General features: G+C 37.6%; 2 protein-coding genes across 3 annotated transcripts; both read left to right on the top strand.

The window, feature by feature from the left end:
• Positions 1–104: 104 nt before the first annotated feature.
• LOC146505141 (interferon-induced, double-stranded RNA-activated protein kinase-like) lies at positions 105–7,439 on the top strand. 2 transcript variants are annotated; one of them, XM_085182647.1, is made up of 19 exons: positions 105–320; positions 1,813–1,939; positions 2,024–2,178; positions 2,264–2,381; positions 2,532–2,605; positions 2,958–3,107; positions 3,203–3,335; positions 3,862–3,917; positions 4,004–4,094; positions 4,339–4,370; positions 4,459–4,501; positions 4,588–4,661; positions 4,746–4,865; positions 4,977–5,105; positions 5,194–5,410; positions 5,485–5,628; positions 5,746–5,853; positions 6,343–6,405; positions 6,944–7,436. In XM_085182647.1, the coding sequence occupies exons 1-19, from the start codon at positions 220–222 to the stop codon at positions 7,079–7,081; spliced, it is 2,073 nt and encodes a 690-aa protein (XP_085038773.1). In that variant the 5' UTR covers positions 105–219; the 3' UTR covers positions 7,082–7,436. The 2 variants fall into 2 exon arrangements, with proteins under 2 accessions (XP_085038773.1, XP_085038772.1); XM_085182646.1 differs by having other exon boundaries at positions 1,813–2,178; positions 6,944–7,439.
• Positions 7,440–7,775: 336 nt separating this feature from the next.
• Positions 7,776–16,563, top strand: LOC146505140 (interferon-induced, double-stranded RNA-activated protein kinase-like). Its single transcript, XM_085182648.1, has 16 exons — positions 7,776–8,106; positions 9,019–9,157; positions 9,246–9,409; positions 9,534–9,666; positions 9,836–9,903; positions 10,011–10,074; positions 10,357–10,400; positions 10,507–10,597; positions 11,924–11,982; positions 12,065–12,184; positions 12,289–12,417; positions 12,510–12,708; positions 12,841–12,984; positions 13,267–13,365; positions 13,601–13,663; positions 13,826–16,563. The coding sequence occupies exons 1-16, from the start codon at positions 7,997–7,999 to the stop codon at positions 13,961–13,963; spliced, it is 1,764 nt and encodes a 587-aa protein (XP_085038774.1). The 5' UTR covers positions 7,776–7,996; the 3' UTR covers positions 13,964–16,563.
• Positions 16,564–16,657: the final 94 nt, after the last annotated feature.

The following is a 16,657-nucleotide window of genomic DNA, read 5'->3' as shown; positions in this document are numbered from 1 at the left end:
ATATGATAATGATGATGATGTTATAGAAAAACTGCTTTAATGAACAAATTGTGTCTGCCATATCTGACATCACGTGAAGGCACCGTATGACGTTACAGAGAAAACGAAACTTACGGCGTGGAAACGGAAAACGGAAACCATGTTTTATTATGAGAGTTGTAGCCTTTTCTCTATTTTTATGTATTTTGAGTAAATATTCCAACTGCCGACAAACATAGGATGGAAAACTACGTAGCTAACCTAAACGAGTATGCACAGAAGCAGCGGCTGGTGCTGCAGTTTGAGGAGGTTGGAGCTGCTGGCCCTGACCACATCAAAACGTAAGTTGAGCACAAGTCAGATCTGCGACCTGGAAAGCCGCGCACTGTAGGATTTGGAGACATCTGTGTGTTTTGGTTGGACTTTTTTCAATGAAAGTGTTGTCCAGTCTGGTGATTACCATCCACCAGATGCACGTTTGTGGACGGTAGGTGTAGTCTACACGTTGTTTTTAGGACGTTTACTGTCCGCAGGTATGTTGATCCCGCGGCATTTTACTTGTGAACTGTTTCTACAGATAAACTAACTATCACCCTGAGGAAATAGCAATATTTGCATAGTAATATGTGCCCATGTGCCACACAGATTAGAATCAGTGCATCAATCAGTCAATTAAAGTGTAAAAAGCATACCTGTCCACAGAATCAAGATTGGGTAAGATTAAGATAACCTTTATTAGTCCCACACGTGGGAAATTTATACACCTGCAGAAGGCTGAAATGGGCTACAAGACCATCAGCAAGAAGCTTTGCTGTAAAGGTGACAATTGTTGGTGTGATTATTCATAAATGGAAGAAATATAAAAATGATCATCAGTCACCCTCAGTCTGGAGCTGCATGCAAGATCTTGCCTCATGGGTGGAGGACGATCATGAAAAAGGTGGTGGATCAGCCCAAAACTATCTTGTTAAAGATCTGAAAGCAGTTTGAAGTAGAGTCACCAAGAAAACCATTGGTAACACATTACGCTGTAATGGATTAAAATCTTGAATTGCCTTCAGAGACCACATGATCAAACAGTTTCATGTACAGGCAGGCCTTAGGTTTGCCAGTGAACATGTAAATGATTCAGATAAGGCTTTGAGAGAACGTGCTGTGGTCAGATAAGGCAAAATCCACCTCTCAAGCCACAATGTTTCAAGGAAGAGAAATGCTGAGTATGACCCTAATAACACCATCCCCACAGTCAAGCATGGAAGTGGAGACATTTATGCTTTGGGACTGTTTTTCTGCTAAGGGGCCAGGTTGACTTCACTGCATTAGGAGGACAGTGTACCTCTTTCCCTCAGCCAGAAAACTGAGGATGGTTTATGGATGGGCCCTCCATCACGACAGTGACACAAAACATACCATCAAGCCAAGAAAGGAGCGGCTAAAAAAGAAGCACATTAAGGTCAAGTGGTGTCCTAGCCAGACTTCAGACCTCAGTCCTATAGAAAATCTGTGGAGGGGTGATGAAGGATTTAGAGAGTTTCTATTATGAGGATTGAGCCAGACCCCCCCTCCCCCCCGAAAGTGCAAACCTACAAGAAATGTCATAATTTTGTGCTCGCCAATAAGAGTTTCTCCACAAAATACCAAATCATGTTTTGCTCGGGTATAATGACATGCTAATCAATATAAAACTCTCATGTGGAATTTTGGTTGATATTTTGTCTCTTTCCATTAAAATGAAGTTTTTATCCATGAAATGATTTCCTCCACTTTACAGCTACAGTCACACGAGACTGATGCACTGTCTTGTCTGACAGAGTTCTTCCATTTGTTTTATAGATTTACTATCAGAGCTGTTCTGAATGGTAAATCCTATCCTGACGGTGTTGGAAAGAACAAGAAGGAAGCCAAGCAGAACGCTGCTAAAAATGCCTTGGCGGGCTTGTTGGAGGAATCAGCTGATACTGTAAGATCATTGCACCATTGTATTCACTCACTGTATGTGTGGACATTTGTTTTAATCTGCTGTGTGTTTGTTGGTTACAAACAGACAGAAAATGCTACAGAAGTTTCTAATACATCAGTTCATCAGAGAAGTGGCAGTAACATCAACTACATCGGCTGGCTCAATGAGTATGGTCAAAGGAACAGGGTGATTGTAAGGCCCGTGGAGGCTACCAGACCTGGACCAAATAATGAAAATCAGTAAGTCTACATGATGCATCTAGTTTTGATTGTAGATGTGAATAATCTATTTGAAATCTATTTAATATTTTTCTTTTAATGTTAGATGGTGTAACTTTTTTGTTGGTGACAAGGAGTACCCGGCAGCTTCCGGGAAAACAAGAAGGGAAGCTAAGGAGGAAGCAGCCAAGCTTGTATATCACGATATATGTGGCACTTTAGAGGTAACAACTGAAACATACTGTTTTATACTGACTGTCTTGACGTCAAAGAAAACTGGAGAGATTCAAGAAAGAATTTGAAATGATTGTTTAAATATTTTCATGCATGTTCTAGTAGCATGTTGTTCACTTGTTGTACTTGTTGTATTCCAGACTGGAGATGAGAAAGACATTTTCACATCGAGTCAGCAAAAGGAGGAAACAAAACAAAATATTCCAGATGTCTGGTGAGTTTAAACAGTGTTTCTTTTTGACACTTTATCTTTTGTAAAGTATGTATTGCTTAAAGTAGTTGAAGTTTCAGTTTGTATGTGTATGGAGATTACCCAAATCATTCCTGCCTCTGTATCGCTCTGTACAACTCCCCCATCTAAGTTTTACAGTTTGCAGTAAATTTTAACCGTATATGTTTAATTTGTGTTATATACTGAGATTTTTATAATTGAGCTATTTGTTATATTTTGTAACTTAATATATTGTGATGGATTTATTGTAAGATATTGTATTATTTAATTTAGTTTCATTAGTTGCTGCTCTAACTGCTCTAACAGTATTCTGATTTTGTCTTTAATATTGCAGCGATCAAGTGAAGAGTTTGACTGTGAGGGCTAAAGACAAGAATTTTATAGAGTCAAATTTCATAGGTCTTGTCAACCACTACTGTCAGAAAACATCCCGCTCCCACACATTTATTGAAGAGGATATATGTGGACCGCCTCATAATCGAAAGTGAGTATGACTGAACCTTTAATAGGCATCGCAGGCTCTCTTGATGGATGTTTTATTGCAAGCAGTTAACTTATGGTTTCACCGTTTCATAACAGATTTTTCTACAAATTAGTAATCAACAAAAAGGAATACCCTGTGGGTGAAGGTAAGAGTGCCAAGGAAGCCAAACAAAATGCAGCCCGGCTGGCCTGGGCTGCTCTTCAGGAACAGTCAGACTGGGACAGCAAGGTATTTACCATGTTCTGCTCTTTTGATGTGAAATATTTTGGCCACCTCATTGACTATTTAGTGACCGGTGAAACCCTGATACATTAAGAATTAAGTGTGCTGAAAGATCTCAGTACTTTTATTGTACTTATGAGGGTGGATTTTTTTCTTTACCCCTAAAAGCAAAAGTGAAATGCCCAACTCAGTGCATTTTTATCCTTCCATCAGTCACTGCTTTATTCCCATCACCTGTACGGGTGAGGAAGTAAAAAAAATTGGGGATAAGAAGTAACAACTAACAAAAAGTCCAGTTACCAGAACCGTGGCCCTCTGCCAACATGACAACTGTGAGTAAAAGAGGGTGCGTTCCTTAAATAAGGTCTGATCTATTAAACTCCATAAGGAACACAGGTGACAAAAGAAAAAAGGATGTGAGATAGGTGAAAATGAAACTAAATAGTTCTCTTTGCAATAATTACATTTTTAAACATATTAGGTTAAATAAAACCCTATAAAAAATAACAAATCCCTTTCTTTGTGTTTTCAGGTAAATGTCAGGTCAGCAGAAGATGGTGCCAAGTTCTTCACTTCACCAAGCACACTGTGAGGCACTAACTGAGCACTATAACCATAAAGATGGTAAATTTAGTGCTGAGAATAACTACTAATGTCTCACTGCATTCTTCAAGGGACTCCGGTCATCCAACATCAACCAGCATTGCAACAAGTAAAAGTGACTCAGTTGTTTTCGTCCAGTCATCAAACCCTCCCAAGGAGCAGGTCTGTTATTTCCTATGAATTTCAATTATGCTATGGTTTATCTGTTTGTAATGCTCCGCCTAATGTAGAAGCTATTTCAGGTTTCTCAAACGTATTTTGTAAGTGAAATCTGCCCTTGATTATTCCAGTGCGTAAAGCAGACAGATTGTTTTGGCGTAAAGTAAAAGAGGACTCTGTACGTTTTTTCTTAAGTAATTAATGCAAAAATATAACTATTATTATTTTTCTATTTGCCAATACTAAGGTTCAAAGTCCTCATGTGAAGCCCAAAATAAGGTAATTCAGTTTTTAACATCTACTTTAAAGCGCCATAATATTTTGCCAGAGGTCATTGTTGATGTCCAATGATATTTTGTCTTGTTAGGATTGCAGCAAATTTCCCAAATGCTCACAAACACAGCAAAGAGGTAAAGTATGAAGTGATTAATGATGTTAGCTTATTTTATTGGTTTGTATTCCAAATTTTTACTTTTATGTTATGACTTTCATTTAGGGTATAATGCCCAATTTCAAAGTCAAGAGCACAAAAAATGGTCAGAATCAGAATACACCAGCCCCATCATTAAGGTACGAAGAATTAAATTCTGAAATTACATTGTGTGATGCTTTTTCACAGAGATATAATTGGGAAATGTGTGTTCCTTTTAACAGGTTTACATCAGAATATGACTCCATAGAGCGTCTTGGTAAAGGAGCCTTTGGTCGTGTTTTCAAAGCAAAACAGAAACTATTACAGAAGTATTATGCTATAAAAATTATCCGGTGCAAAGAGTAAGTCAAGTATTTAATGGCGGGTTTTTTTTCTTTAAATATTGCGTACTTGTTTTCATGAAAACAATAGGTTCATTGTTATTAACTTTTCTTCTGTCACCTCTTGATCAGAAAAGCTCTACGAGAGGTGGTGACGTTGTCAGAACTCCATCACTCCAATATTGTTCGATACTACACATGTTGGCTGGAGGATTCAGAATACCAGCCAGAAAGTACAGCTGATAGTTGCAGTAGTTCACAGTAAGTCCGTTTGCATGTTCAAGTCCTTGCTGTACTTGACTTATCGTTTAAGTCCAAATCCAATAGACCCATCTTTCTTTTCTCGCAGTTCCTCCACTGATTCCTCTGTAAAGTACCTCTATATTCAGATGGAGCTGTGTGACACCAAAACACTTCGAGTGTGGATCGATGAGAAGAATGTTCAAAATGTTAAGAAGTCTCTGCGAGATTCCAAGAGAAGAGAAGAAAGCCTGAACATTGCCCAGCAAATAGTCACAGGAATCGAATACATTCACTCCAGGAAGTTCATCCACAGGGACTTGAAGGTGAGGCAGAAAAAATGATGACATCATTTATTTCATCATATAAGCCATAAAGCTACTTTTGTTTATTTATTTAGCCTGCCAACATCATGTTTGGACGGGAAGGAGAAGTGAAGATTGGAGACTTTGGTCTGGTCACTACTGAAAAAGATGACAATGCTGAGGATCTGATAGAGAGAACTGTGTACAAAGGAACCCCATCTTACATGGCTCCTGAGCAGGTGAAATCACCTGTATTGAGATTGCTCTGTAATAGATATAGCATTCATTTTGGCCCTCGGAAATTCAAACTGCTTGAATTCTGAACTTTTTTTTACTTTGATCTTGTTTTATGACAGAAGAGCAAGCGCTCAACACTTTATGACCGAAAGGTGGACATATTTGCTTTTGGCCTGATATTTTTTGAACTCCTTTGGAATATCCCAGCTGGTGAAGAAAAGACCAAAGTGAGTTGTTCAGAGACACGTTTCACATTTTTCATGTTATCTAGTATTACTTTGTTACTTATTAATTGTTTTCAGATCATTTTAAATCATCAGATCATCAGTTAGAACCTCCTGCTATGAAGAAATATTTCGGGAGCGGTTTATTGGCTTTGCCGCTGATGCACTGCTGTGGCCGATGTGATATGATGGGCTAATGAATTACATTAGAACCTGTAAAACACATTACACAGCCAGGTCATTTTCACTTATTTATTGACTCTTAAACTCAAGATGTCTGCTGTTGATCTCAGTAAAGAAAAGGTCACTTTCTTCCGTATCCAGAGATTTGCAGATGTTGGCAAAAGAGGGGCAACTAACAGGATGGTTCCATGAATGGATGTTTAAGCAAAGCAAAATACCCACTTAAAAAATGTCTGTTGGACAGCTTATTAGTTTTTATCACACTAATTAAATGTGCTTTGTCTTTTTTAACCACTGTATGACTTACAGATTTGGGAAGATGTAAGGAACCAGAAATTTCTTCATGGATTTTCTCTTCATTTTCACCAAGAGGTACAAAATGTGCCAAGTAGTTTTCTTTGTGGGTAACTTTTATTATGGTCACTAACAGGGGTGTAGTTACAGCTGATATAAAGGCATTTGTAGTGTTACATACAGGTAAATTATGAACTCTCAAAGAATCAGGAACTAGTTTTGTTTTCTTTGCTCATATGTTAAAACACAGACATGTATGTTAATTTATCGTGTAATTCTTGTTGTCAACATTATATTCAACAGCTGTTTATAATCACCAAATAAGTGAATAATAAATACATATACTTATTCTTCTTCTGTGCAAGCTACTTATTTATTGTATAAGACGAAGTAATCAATTACAGGTACTTGTTACCATCACTATGCATGATGACATATTCTAGTGGCCCCAAAATACCACTACACTAAAACATTTTCTAGCAATATTTATGTACAAACAACAACTTTCATGCAATGTATACGTAACATGTGACATAAAAATAATTCCCATATTGTCAGACACGCTGCTGGCATTTATCGATGTGATATCTCTCCTTTCTCTTCTGTTTTGTTGCAGAGCCAAATTATAAGGTCAGTGCTGAGCATGAAACCAGAAGACCGACCAGAAGCAAGTAAACTTAAGAGTGATGTGGAAGAGTGCAAACGCTTGTTTATGCAGCTTAAAAATATGAAACGTCAGAGTAACACTGTCTGATCACTACAAGGAAGTACTAAAATCGTTTCTGTCGTGATTCGTAATTCATCGTCATATCCCAAAGTACGCGGAGGACCTTGAATGCACAAGGATGTGTCTTTTGATGAACTGATATTTTACTATCACTGTGGAGTACGGTGTGGTACAGTACTTGAAGAAAACTGGAGAATGCAGCATGGATTGCCTCGTTTACTTTAAACAAAGAATCATTTTGTAAGTTATAACTGTCAGTTGGTATGAAATAATCTATTTTGAATCCTGAAATGGTTCATTTCAAGTTGCACTAAACACTTTCTGGTAATAAAGATAACGAAATCAACAACAGTCACTGATCTTCTGGACATTTTCTATACTTGATGTACTTGTTTTATTGGGGGTCGTTATGTGCCCTATATATTTCATGTTGGGAGTGAAAAAAAAGAAGTGGCTAATCAGCAGTGTCAGGGAGCAGGAAGAAGACAAAATTTAATCTTGGGTGGTGAAATGTTTTTTTTAGTCTTAACATGTGTATGTGTGTGTGTGTGGGGGGGGGGAATAAAGATTCAGCGGGGATGGACCGTTTCTGAGCAGTCACGATATTTGTGCACCGTCAATTTAAGTTTTACTCACTGGAGCAGAGTCCCGCTGAGGCTCCAATTTTGCTTCAGAGCAAAAATGATCGCGACGGAAGTTGCCCAATGGCCGGTTAGGTGCTCAGTTTCAGTTTCGTTTGTTACGATATGTTTAAAACCACGTAGGCCACGGGAAGGATTTGAAGAAATCGAAACCTATGAATACTCAAGGCTAGCGGAATAGAAAGCGGTCACTGAGACACTCCAGAGACAGTCGCAGGATTAAGATAGAAGGGGAGAAGAGATAAGGATCCTGAGCTTTTCACGGTCGTCTTACAATTCTGCGCAACTTGCTGAGTCATTTATGATGAATACTGTAAACTACATTGGTAAACTAAACGAATACGCAAACACGCGTAAATCTGAAGTGAGTTACGAAGATGTTGGCTCTGACGGACCGCCACATGATAAAGTGTAAGTTGAACTTTTCCGGTATTAAATCTCAAATAAGGACACTAATGGGTAAGGGTCTCTTCCACTTGGTGCGATGGGTGACTTCAGAGTCAAAAAGGTATTTAGTCATAGGTGTGTCAGTCAGAATGGCACTGCTTATGCTTAAAGTGTTAATGTTATAATAAGCAGTTTATAAGATAGCAGACGATATAACTCGAAAAACAATACAAAAACACTACAACATTGTACCATAAGGAAAACAATTTGAGTGAACATGTACATATATATATATATATATATATATATATATATATATATATATATATATATATATACGTTCCTACTATTTCACAACGCAGTTTTTCACAAATTGCCAAGAAATATCCTGTGGTTGAGGGGACAAGAGGTGGGGCTGGAGTTGGCAGAGTTGCAGATGCAAAGGTTTTCACTGGAAGTGACCAGGAAGTCACTAATGAGTACATCAGAGGGAGAGCTCAGGTTAAGCAGTTTGGAGACAAAATTAGACAGACAAGGCTGAAATGTCTTGGACGTGTGCAGATGAGGAAGATAGTGGATATACTGGACAACAGATCTGCCAGGCAGGAGGAAAACAGGAAGGCAATAGAGAAGATTCATGGATGTAATGAGGGGCAACATGCAGAGGGTTGGTGTGATAGAAGAACATGTTTCTGACAGGGGGAGATGGACGCAGTTCGGAGGCTGCTCTTTAGTTCCCCCTAGAGATAGAGAGCACCCTGTAGGTTGATAATTTTCTTTTTCATCAGATGATGTGGCATCCTCTCATTCTTACCCAGTCCACATCAGTATAAATATGCAGCATGATTAATTTTCCTTTGAGACCTGATGTGTTTTCAAATTGTTCCTTTAATTTTTTTTTGAGCAGTATATAACAAAACTCTCATGTCTTTACAGATTCTACTTGAGGGCAGTCATAGATGGTAAAGCCTACCCCATTGGTGAGGGGAAGACCAAGAAGGAAGCAAAGCAAAATGCAGCAAAAAATGCCCTGGAAAGCCTGTCTCAGCTTGGTCATCAGGACTCAGTGGAATCTGTAAGATAATGTTTGATTTTGGTTGAGAGAAATGAAAAACCAACCTGGGCCAATTGTCTCTCTGATGTATTTCTTGTTATCTTGACAGAGAAACAATGCAGCAGAAGCTTCAGTTCCAATGGTTTGTAGCTCTAAGGACACCAGCTTTACAGAGACAAATTTCATAGGCCTTGTCAACCACTATTGTCAGAAAACCAAACGCTCCCATTCATATGATGAAGTTGGGAGAGATGGCCCCTCTCACAAACCTCAGTGAGTATACCTCAAACTCTCTAATCTGAATTGATCCTTCAGACACCAACTCCTGACTGATGTTCAACAATATTAAAACCGTCAATGTAATGATCTAAAACATTCCCATTTTTTCACAACACAGTTTTTTGTACAAATTAAAAATTGACAACAAGGAATATCCTGTGGGTGAAGGGAAGACCGTCAAGGAAGCCAAACAGAAAGCAGCAGAGTTAGCCTGGTCTGCTCTTCAGGAACAGTCAGACTGGGACAGCAAGGTATTTAACATGTTCTGCTGCCTTGATTTCAACAAACAAAAACATGAGAGTGGTAGATTGTTTAAAGACAATGCAAAATATAAACAGTAGTGACATTTTAATCAAATGCTTCCCTTTGGGTGAAATATGCATAAAATGAATGATGTCTATTGTTTTCTATGTGTTTTAGGTGTCCATCAGGTCAACAGCATCTGAAGATGGTGCTTCACTTGTATCATTGGCACCATTAGTTATACAGTAAGGCACTCAGTGACACCACAACAGCATTATAACTATATAATAATGCTTTCAGTAGCGTGTGCAGTGCAGGCTGTACAGTAAATGTATCTATCATCTTTTTCTAGGGACAACAGTGAATCATCATCACAATACACTGCAAATAACTCATCAAACCCTTCTACGTCCCAGGTCTGTCCTATCATAATGAAAATAATAATTATAACAATAATAATAATCATCATCATCATCATCATAATAACAATAAAAACAAATGTTTTAAAAAAGAATAATAAACTCTTTTGTAAATATTCAAGTAATGCAAAGTACACTTTGCGATTGTGCATCTAGAAGATATTATAGTAGGCAACTCTGACTTACAACAGTAAACAACAGTAGTAGCAGAACCATGTTTGTGTTTTATCGTGATGACAAATATTGCTGTAACAACAAATACTTGTTTATGCATTTTAGGCATCCTTTATATCATCTGAGTCTGAGACTGGCACATCTGTCAGGTACTCAACAAGAACTTCATTTTAAACCTCTTTAATAAAAGAGGACCACAGAGGTTTATGACTAAGAACATAGCACGCTAATGATGTCCCTCTTCTTTTCCCTAAGGGAGTCCATTGAGTCCTCATCGCAGGGCCCGACTACAGATAGAAGTGAATCAATAATGTTCCAACACTCATCAACCCCATCCACAGACCAGGTTTGTCATTTCTTATAACATTTAGTAAAAATATTGACACTCAAAGATTAAACGGCATTCATGAAAGTCTGCTAAATTAAAAAAAAAAGCAATGTGACACTATTGAGTAGGGATGCACCGATACCGATACTGGTATCGGGTACCAGGGCCGATACTGTAAAATGTGGTATCGGTTAACTCGTAAAAGTTAACCGATACCATGAACCGATACCAACTTATTTCATTAATCAGAGGGTGGCTTGTCATTTCTGTTGTAGTTTTTTAGATTGGCCACTAGGGGGACATCCCGCACTAAACAGGCACAGGGTTAGACGAGTGAGACTGGCGGCTCCAGATAAAAAAAGAGAAACTGGAGGCTGCTGTAGCTAGGCTAAACAAAATGTCAGCAGTGTGGACCGGAACAGCCAACTTTAACTCAGGTTTTGGAAAAGCGATGAAAAATGTCAAGAGAAAATCCACGGACAGTTAAAATAACAGAGGCTCGACTCATTTTATCGCTCTGGATGACCAGCCAATGCCGGTCGTGGAAAACATAGGATTGCACTGTCTTCTCAGCATAATCGAGCTGTGATATGAAATTCCCAGCCGCCCATACATCAGGGAGATAATGGTGCCAAAACTTTCTAAAGAGGTAAAGACAAGCAGTGTGTGCGCGATGTCAGTCCTTGGTTTAACGGCACAGTGGACTGATGATCCACGGGCAGATGAGGAGTTCGTCAATGCCAAATACTTTCGTTATTTTGTTTGTTTGTTTACAATATGGACTCTGCAACAATTTAAAAGTTTATTTTATTCTCAAATCTAATTTGTATTTATTTTATTCCAAACAGAAGTGTTTATTTATTATTCTGAAAGCTCGAGACAGTGCCAATAGTTCAGTGATATTTTGTTAAATTACAATGTGGAGACTCTGCAATAATTTAACAGAAGTGCTTATTTTTCACTTGAAAGTTTTTTGTGGTCATTTTTATTAAGATATTATTTATTATCGGCAGAGAATAAAATAAAAACCTGTCTTCCAATTCATTGCATTTGTGTGTGTGTGTGTGTGTGTGGTAGAAGTATCGGTTTTTGTACTCTGTATCGGCAAGTACTCAGATCCAAGTATCGGTATCGTATCGGTTTGAAAAAATTGGTATCGTTGCATCCCTACTATTGAGTATCATTAATCTTATCTTATCAATGGAAAGATGCAGGTTGATGTTAGATTCAGAGCGGGGCCTTACAAATGGCACTCTAACCCTTCCATTTTTAATATTCATATTTACTGAGTTAGGACTTTTCCACATTTAAAATCTATAAAATATCTTCACTTTATTCCCTAAGGATGCTGACAACAATGACAGCATTGAAAACAATACAAGGCAAACATCAACCCAGTCAAGGTATGAAAAGCCTTTTAACTGATGTACAATTACATGCAAGACATCACTTTTCATGCCTAAACAATGTTGTATTTGGCTGCAGATTTTTATCAGACTTCAACTCTATAGAGCGTCTCGGCAAAGGAGGCTTTGGTCGTGTTTACAAAGCAAAGAACATACTGCTGAAACATTATCGTGCTGTAAAGATTGTCCACAGCACTGAGTAAGTATGTAGTGGTATTCAGCATACAAGCATCTCAGTGACAGATGCAATAAAGATAATTTGAGATATTTATTCAGTCATCTTTCATTTAATTCTGTGATCAGAAAAGCTCTGCGAGAGGTTACAGCACTGTCAGAACTCCATCACAGAAACATTGTTAGATATTACAGCTGCTGGACAGAGGATCGCAGATATGAAGACGACATGTCGACTTCTACTGACAGCTATTACCAGTAAGTTTTCTCTGCCTGTAAAATATGCTGTACCTTTTTTTAATGACCATGATGCTGACCTTTTAACTATATTCTTCTCTTCTTATAAATAGGAGTGATTTACTTCCACGGTACCTCTATATTGAGATGGAGTTATGTGACTCCAAAACACTTAGAAAGTGGATAAAAAAGCAGAACAAAAACACTCCACCAGACTCACAGAGAAGACAACACAGTCTGATCATTGCCCAGGAAATAGTCAGTGGAGTGGAATACATTCACTCCAAAGGCCTCATCCACAGGGACCTTAAGGTAAGCCTCTTAATCACCACAACACTACACTACCACTTTATCTGCACCATGATGTACTGCTGCTGTGTTCCAGTGTGCTGCCACTAAAAATCATTAGTTGCTGTGAACTAATTTAAATTGTTCAATTGTCAGCCTGATAATATCATGTTTGGAAAAGACAAAGAGGTGAAGATCGTGGACTTTGGTCTCGTCACCAGTGAAAATGATTCCAATGATGAAAACCGGATGCAGAGAACAAAGAAGACAGGAACCGAGTCTTACATGGCTCCCGAACAAGTGAGATGTGGCATTTGTTTGTTCTGCAATGTGTCTTTAAAATTCATGTGTTTGAATGTTGTCGTTTTACAAGCTTAAACTCTGTTTGCTACTCTTAAATTTGCCCCCCAAATGTCTAGTGACCAGTCTTGCTGTTTTAATCATATTCTCCTTCTCCCTTCTGGAGTAATGTTATTATTTCAGTGGTAGTAGCAGCAGATTGCATATAATAGGGCAGTCAAAATGCATTGCAAGTGGGAGAATTATTATTTTAATTTAGTTTTTACTTTTTCATCGCACAAGAGCGGGACAAACTACGACCAGAAGGTGGATGTATTTGCTTTGGGGCTGATATTCTTTGAACTTCTTTGGAAGCTTTTCCCAGGCATGGAGAGAGCAAAGGTGAGTCAGTTTCATAAACATAAGGCTACAACAAGGTCTAATTTTATTTTAAAAATTTGTGCCATAACTATGTTGTCATATTGCCTGGCTTGTGATTATAGTTGCTGATTTCTTGTAATAGTATAAAAGCTTGTTTAAAAAGTAGATTACTTGGAATGCTTAATAGATTGTAGTTCAAAGTTTGTATTATAGACTAACATCCTCTTTTGTCCTCTTATCACTGCATGAATACCAGATATTTGAAGACATCAGAAGCCATAAATTCCCCAAAGAGTTCTCTGTGACCTTTCCCCAAGAGGTAGATTATCAAAACTACTAAATACTATAATCTGTTTGAAAAGATGGTCCCCATCAGAGGAACAGTAAAGGAATGAATTGATCTCCTAAGTTTAGAAAGTTTTAGATAATATTTTGGTGGTCTGAACAAAACATATCTCAGTCATATTGTTGTTTCTTACAGAGGAAAATAATTCACTCAATGCTGTGTGCAAATCCAGAAGACCGGCCTGAAGCAAAACAGCTGAAGGCAGAGCTGGAGACGTGCACTCAGACATCAAGTGTTAAGAAAAACATACATCAGGAAAATCGAACTGTCTGAATTACAGATGGAGAGCTTCTGGAGAGCTTAGTCTTCTCATGTGTGTTTATAATGTTTAACGTTTATAATGACGCGGTTTATGTGCTAATGTGGTGGGGCTTAAGGCATTGTGAGTAATCAAGGGCAGTTTTTTAAATTGAATGAAACATGAACTCAAACTGTATCATGATTTTAGAAAAGAACTATTTAGTCAAATCTGCCTCTTTGTGTAGGTGATTTGTAACTGTTGACCAGTGCATTCATGAATGAGCTGGAGCATTATGCTGAATTACTATAATGGAAAGCACGCCATATGTGGGAGAACCTTGAAAACGCTCCTTAACCTTTTTGACTTGATTCACACTCGATATGATTTGTTAACTTTTTCTTTTCTTTTTTCATTTTAACTGTGATATTAATCAGAAACATGTGACATGTAATCCTGGGAGAAGAGTCCTTAATATTGTATTCAGAGGGGATGGTACATTGGCAGAGCGGGGGGTGGCTTACTGGGCTTAAGCCCGGGTTGTTTTTTCAGAAGCCCGGGGTCTTTTGGAGTGTATTTTTTTTTTCATAGTTAGATGCCTGACTGACAACTGTTTAAAACCAAAACTACACACAATATTCGAAGCACATAGCGCACACTGTGGGAATTTACGACTGTGCGTAAATTCCCCCTAATTTTGATATGATCCAAGCTCAGTGGCTAGGCGACTGAGCACTACATTAAGCAAGTGAGCGAGAGAAGCTGCTGCCTGCGAGTTTCCTGTAGAAGAAGTGCAGACAGAGGAGAGCTTAAGTTTGAGCAGGTACCAAAGCAAATCATTCGTACTGTACAAATAATGTAAATATGACTGTGTATCGCAAAAGATTAATATCAAACTGATCACTTGACACATATTACGATACTTGCTCTTGGAGTGAATCAACAAATGGCGAAATGAAAAGCCAAACAACAACAATGCTGTTTCTTGTGTGTTTATTTCACATTTTCAGTTGTTACCCTCCACGGCTAAATAAAGCACTCAAAATCGGTTTCAATTATGTATTGATATACAACAATGGACATTAGTGGGTTCTTTCAAAGAAAAAACTCGGGTAAAATGTTATTTTATATATTATACTTTGTATGTTGTTCAATATATTTCTATGCAAAACAAGAGAATTTTCAGTACACAGTATATTCACAGTTGAAACCAGATATTTGCATACACTTTCTTTTTTTACTGTTACTGTTAAACATCAATTTAGAGTAAACTTTTTTGTTTTAGATAAATAAATATTGAAATATTAAGAATAAAGAGAGAGAGCTGTCTATTTTAATCACTTTCATCAAATTTAGGAGTACATATACACTAAGTTTATTGTTAATTAATAAGAAAACTCCAGACGATTCCATTCTGAGCTTAAGAAGCTCCTGATAGGTTCGTAGAGTCCATGTGAGTAAACTGGTGGCACACCTGTGGATGCATATAAGGCAAAACACAGAGCCTGTTTCTTTGACATGGGAAAAATCAAGAGATGTCAACCAAAACACCAGGAAAATAATTGTGGAGCTCCATAAGTGTGGCTCAGTTTTGAATACAATTTGGGTCCATTTGCAATTAAAAAATACAGATAGTTTTACTTTACTCTTAAATTTAACAAATGTTTTTTTTAATATTTATCAATCTAAAAAAATGAACATTTAGTCTGATTTGATGTTACAATTAAAATGTTTGTGTTTTTATCTGGAGAGTGTGTAAATATCTGGTTTCAACTGTATATTTGATGATGTTGGTGTTTGGCTTGATTGTCAGCACAAAGAGGGAGAGAGAGGAACAGAGATGGAACAAGAGCAGGTGAGACAGACCTGTTAGTCAAATGGTTGTTTGCAAAACTCATCAGAACATGCATCTAGCACCTAGTGTATCTTTTTAGGTTTATTATTTTTCAAATTCTATATTAAGTTATGCAGGCTTGTTTGCACAACAAGGCTAAATAATTATATAAACTTTTGTGAATCTAAATAGTGTACTTTGGTAGAATTAAAAAATAAGTGTAATGCAGGTCTATGATGATTTTTAATGTTTTGATTCTAGTTCTGTCTTGGTTAAGTCCTAAAGTAGTCCTGTTTTAATTCCCGATCAGTTCTGTGTCTGGTTGAATTGGGGTTTAGTCCCTGTGTCTTGATACAGCCCTGATTTTGTTCTGCCTTGCTGCTTAATTAAAAAAAAAGTTTAAGATGTCCTGCATATGTGATATATGTGATATATTTTGAACAAAACTGAAAACACAGCCTAATAAATCTGCACCCCGTGTCTTTTTAACACAGAAATTGTCATAAATATATGAAACTCACACCAGTAGCTCAGAGAACATGTGTGATTATGTAGAAAGTGTTATATCACTCATAACTGTCTTGTTCTTTGATATAGCAGGGTATGCATATTTCGGCAAGGCAAACTCTGAGGCTGCTGATAACGTTACCATCCTGTGTAAGTGGATTATTTGAGCTTTTCAGGACGTACATGAATAAGAAACATATTCATTTTACGAATATATTTAAAAATTGTCTCGTCGGTTTTATTTCAATCCGTGTGTTTTGAGGAGGCCATACAAATCTCGACAGGCATGACACCTGTAAGCGCTCATTTTCAGTTTCGTTTGTTATAAAATGTGAAATACCATGTAGGCTACGTGAAATCAGGTGATCCCTCACAGGCGAAGTCACAG

Source organism: Neolamprologus multifasciatus, chromosome 13 (genome assembly GCF_963576455.1).
Source record: "Neolamprologus multifasciatus chromosome 13, fNeoMul1.2, whole genome shotgun sequence".
NCBI lineage: Eukaryota > Metazoa > Chordata > Actinopteri > Cichliformes > Cichlidae > Neolamprologus > Neolamprologus multifasciatus.
This window is presented reverse-complemented; position numbering and strand designations above follow the sequence as displayed.

What these genes read in the sequence shown, in the direction of transcription:
- LOC146505141 (XM_085182646.1), top strand. Translation starts at nt 220, where the DNA reads ATGGAAAACTACGTAGCTAACCTAAACGAGTATGCACAGAAGCAGCGG. An exon ending in GGACCGCCTCATAATCGAAA is followed by an intron (nt 3,108 to 3,202) that starts GTGAGTATGACT and finishes GTTTCATAACAG; the next exon opens with ATTTTTCTACAAATTAGTAA. An exon ending in TCATCCACAGGGACTTGAAG is followed by an intron (nt 5,411 to 5,484) that starts GTGAGGCAGAAA and finishes TTATTTATTTAG; the next exon opens with CCTGCCAACATCATGTTTGG.
- LOC146505140 (XM_085182648.1), top strand. Translation starts at nt 7,997, where the DNA reads ATGATGAATACTGTAAACTACATTGGTAAACTAAACGAATACGCAAAC. An exon ending in GGACCGCCACATGATAAAGT is followed by an intron (nt 8,107 to 9,018) that starts GTAAGTTGAACT and finishes ATGTCTTTACAG; the next exon opens with ATTCTACTTGAGGGCAGTCA. An exon ending in TTGGCACCATTAGTTATACA is followed by an intron (nt 9,904 to 10,010) that starts GTAAGGCACTCA and finishes ATCTTTTTCTAG; the next exon opens with GGACAACAGTGAATCATCAT.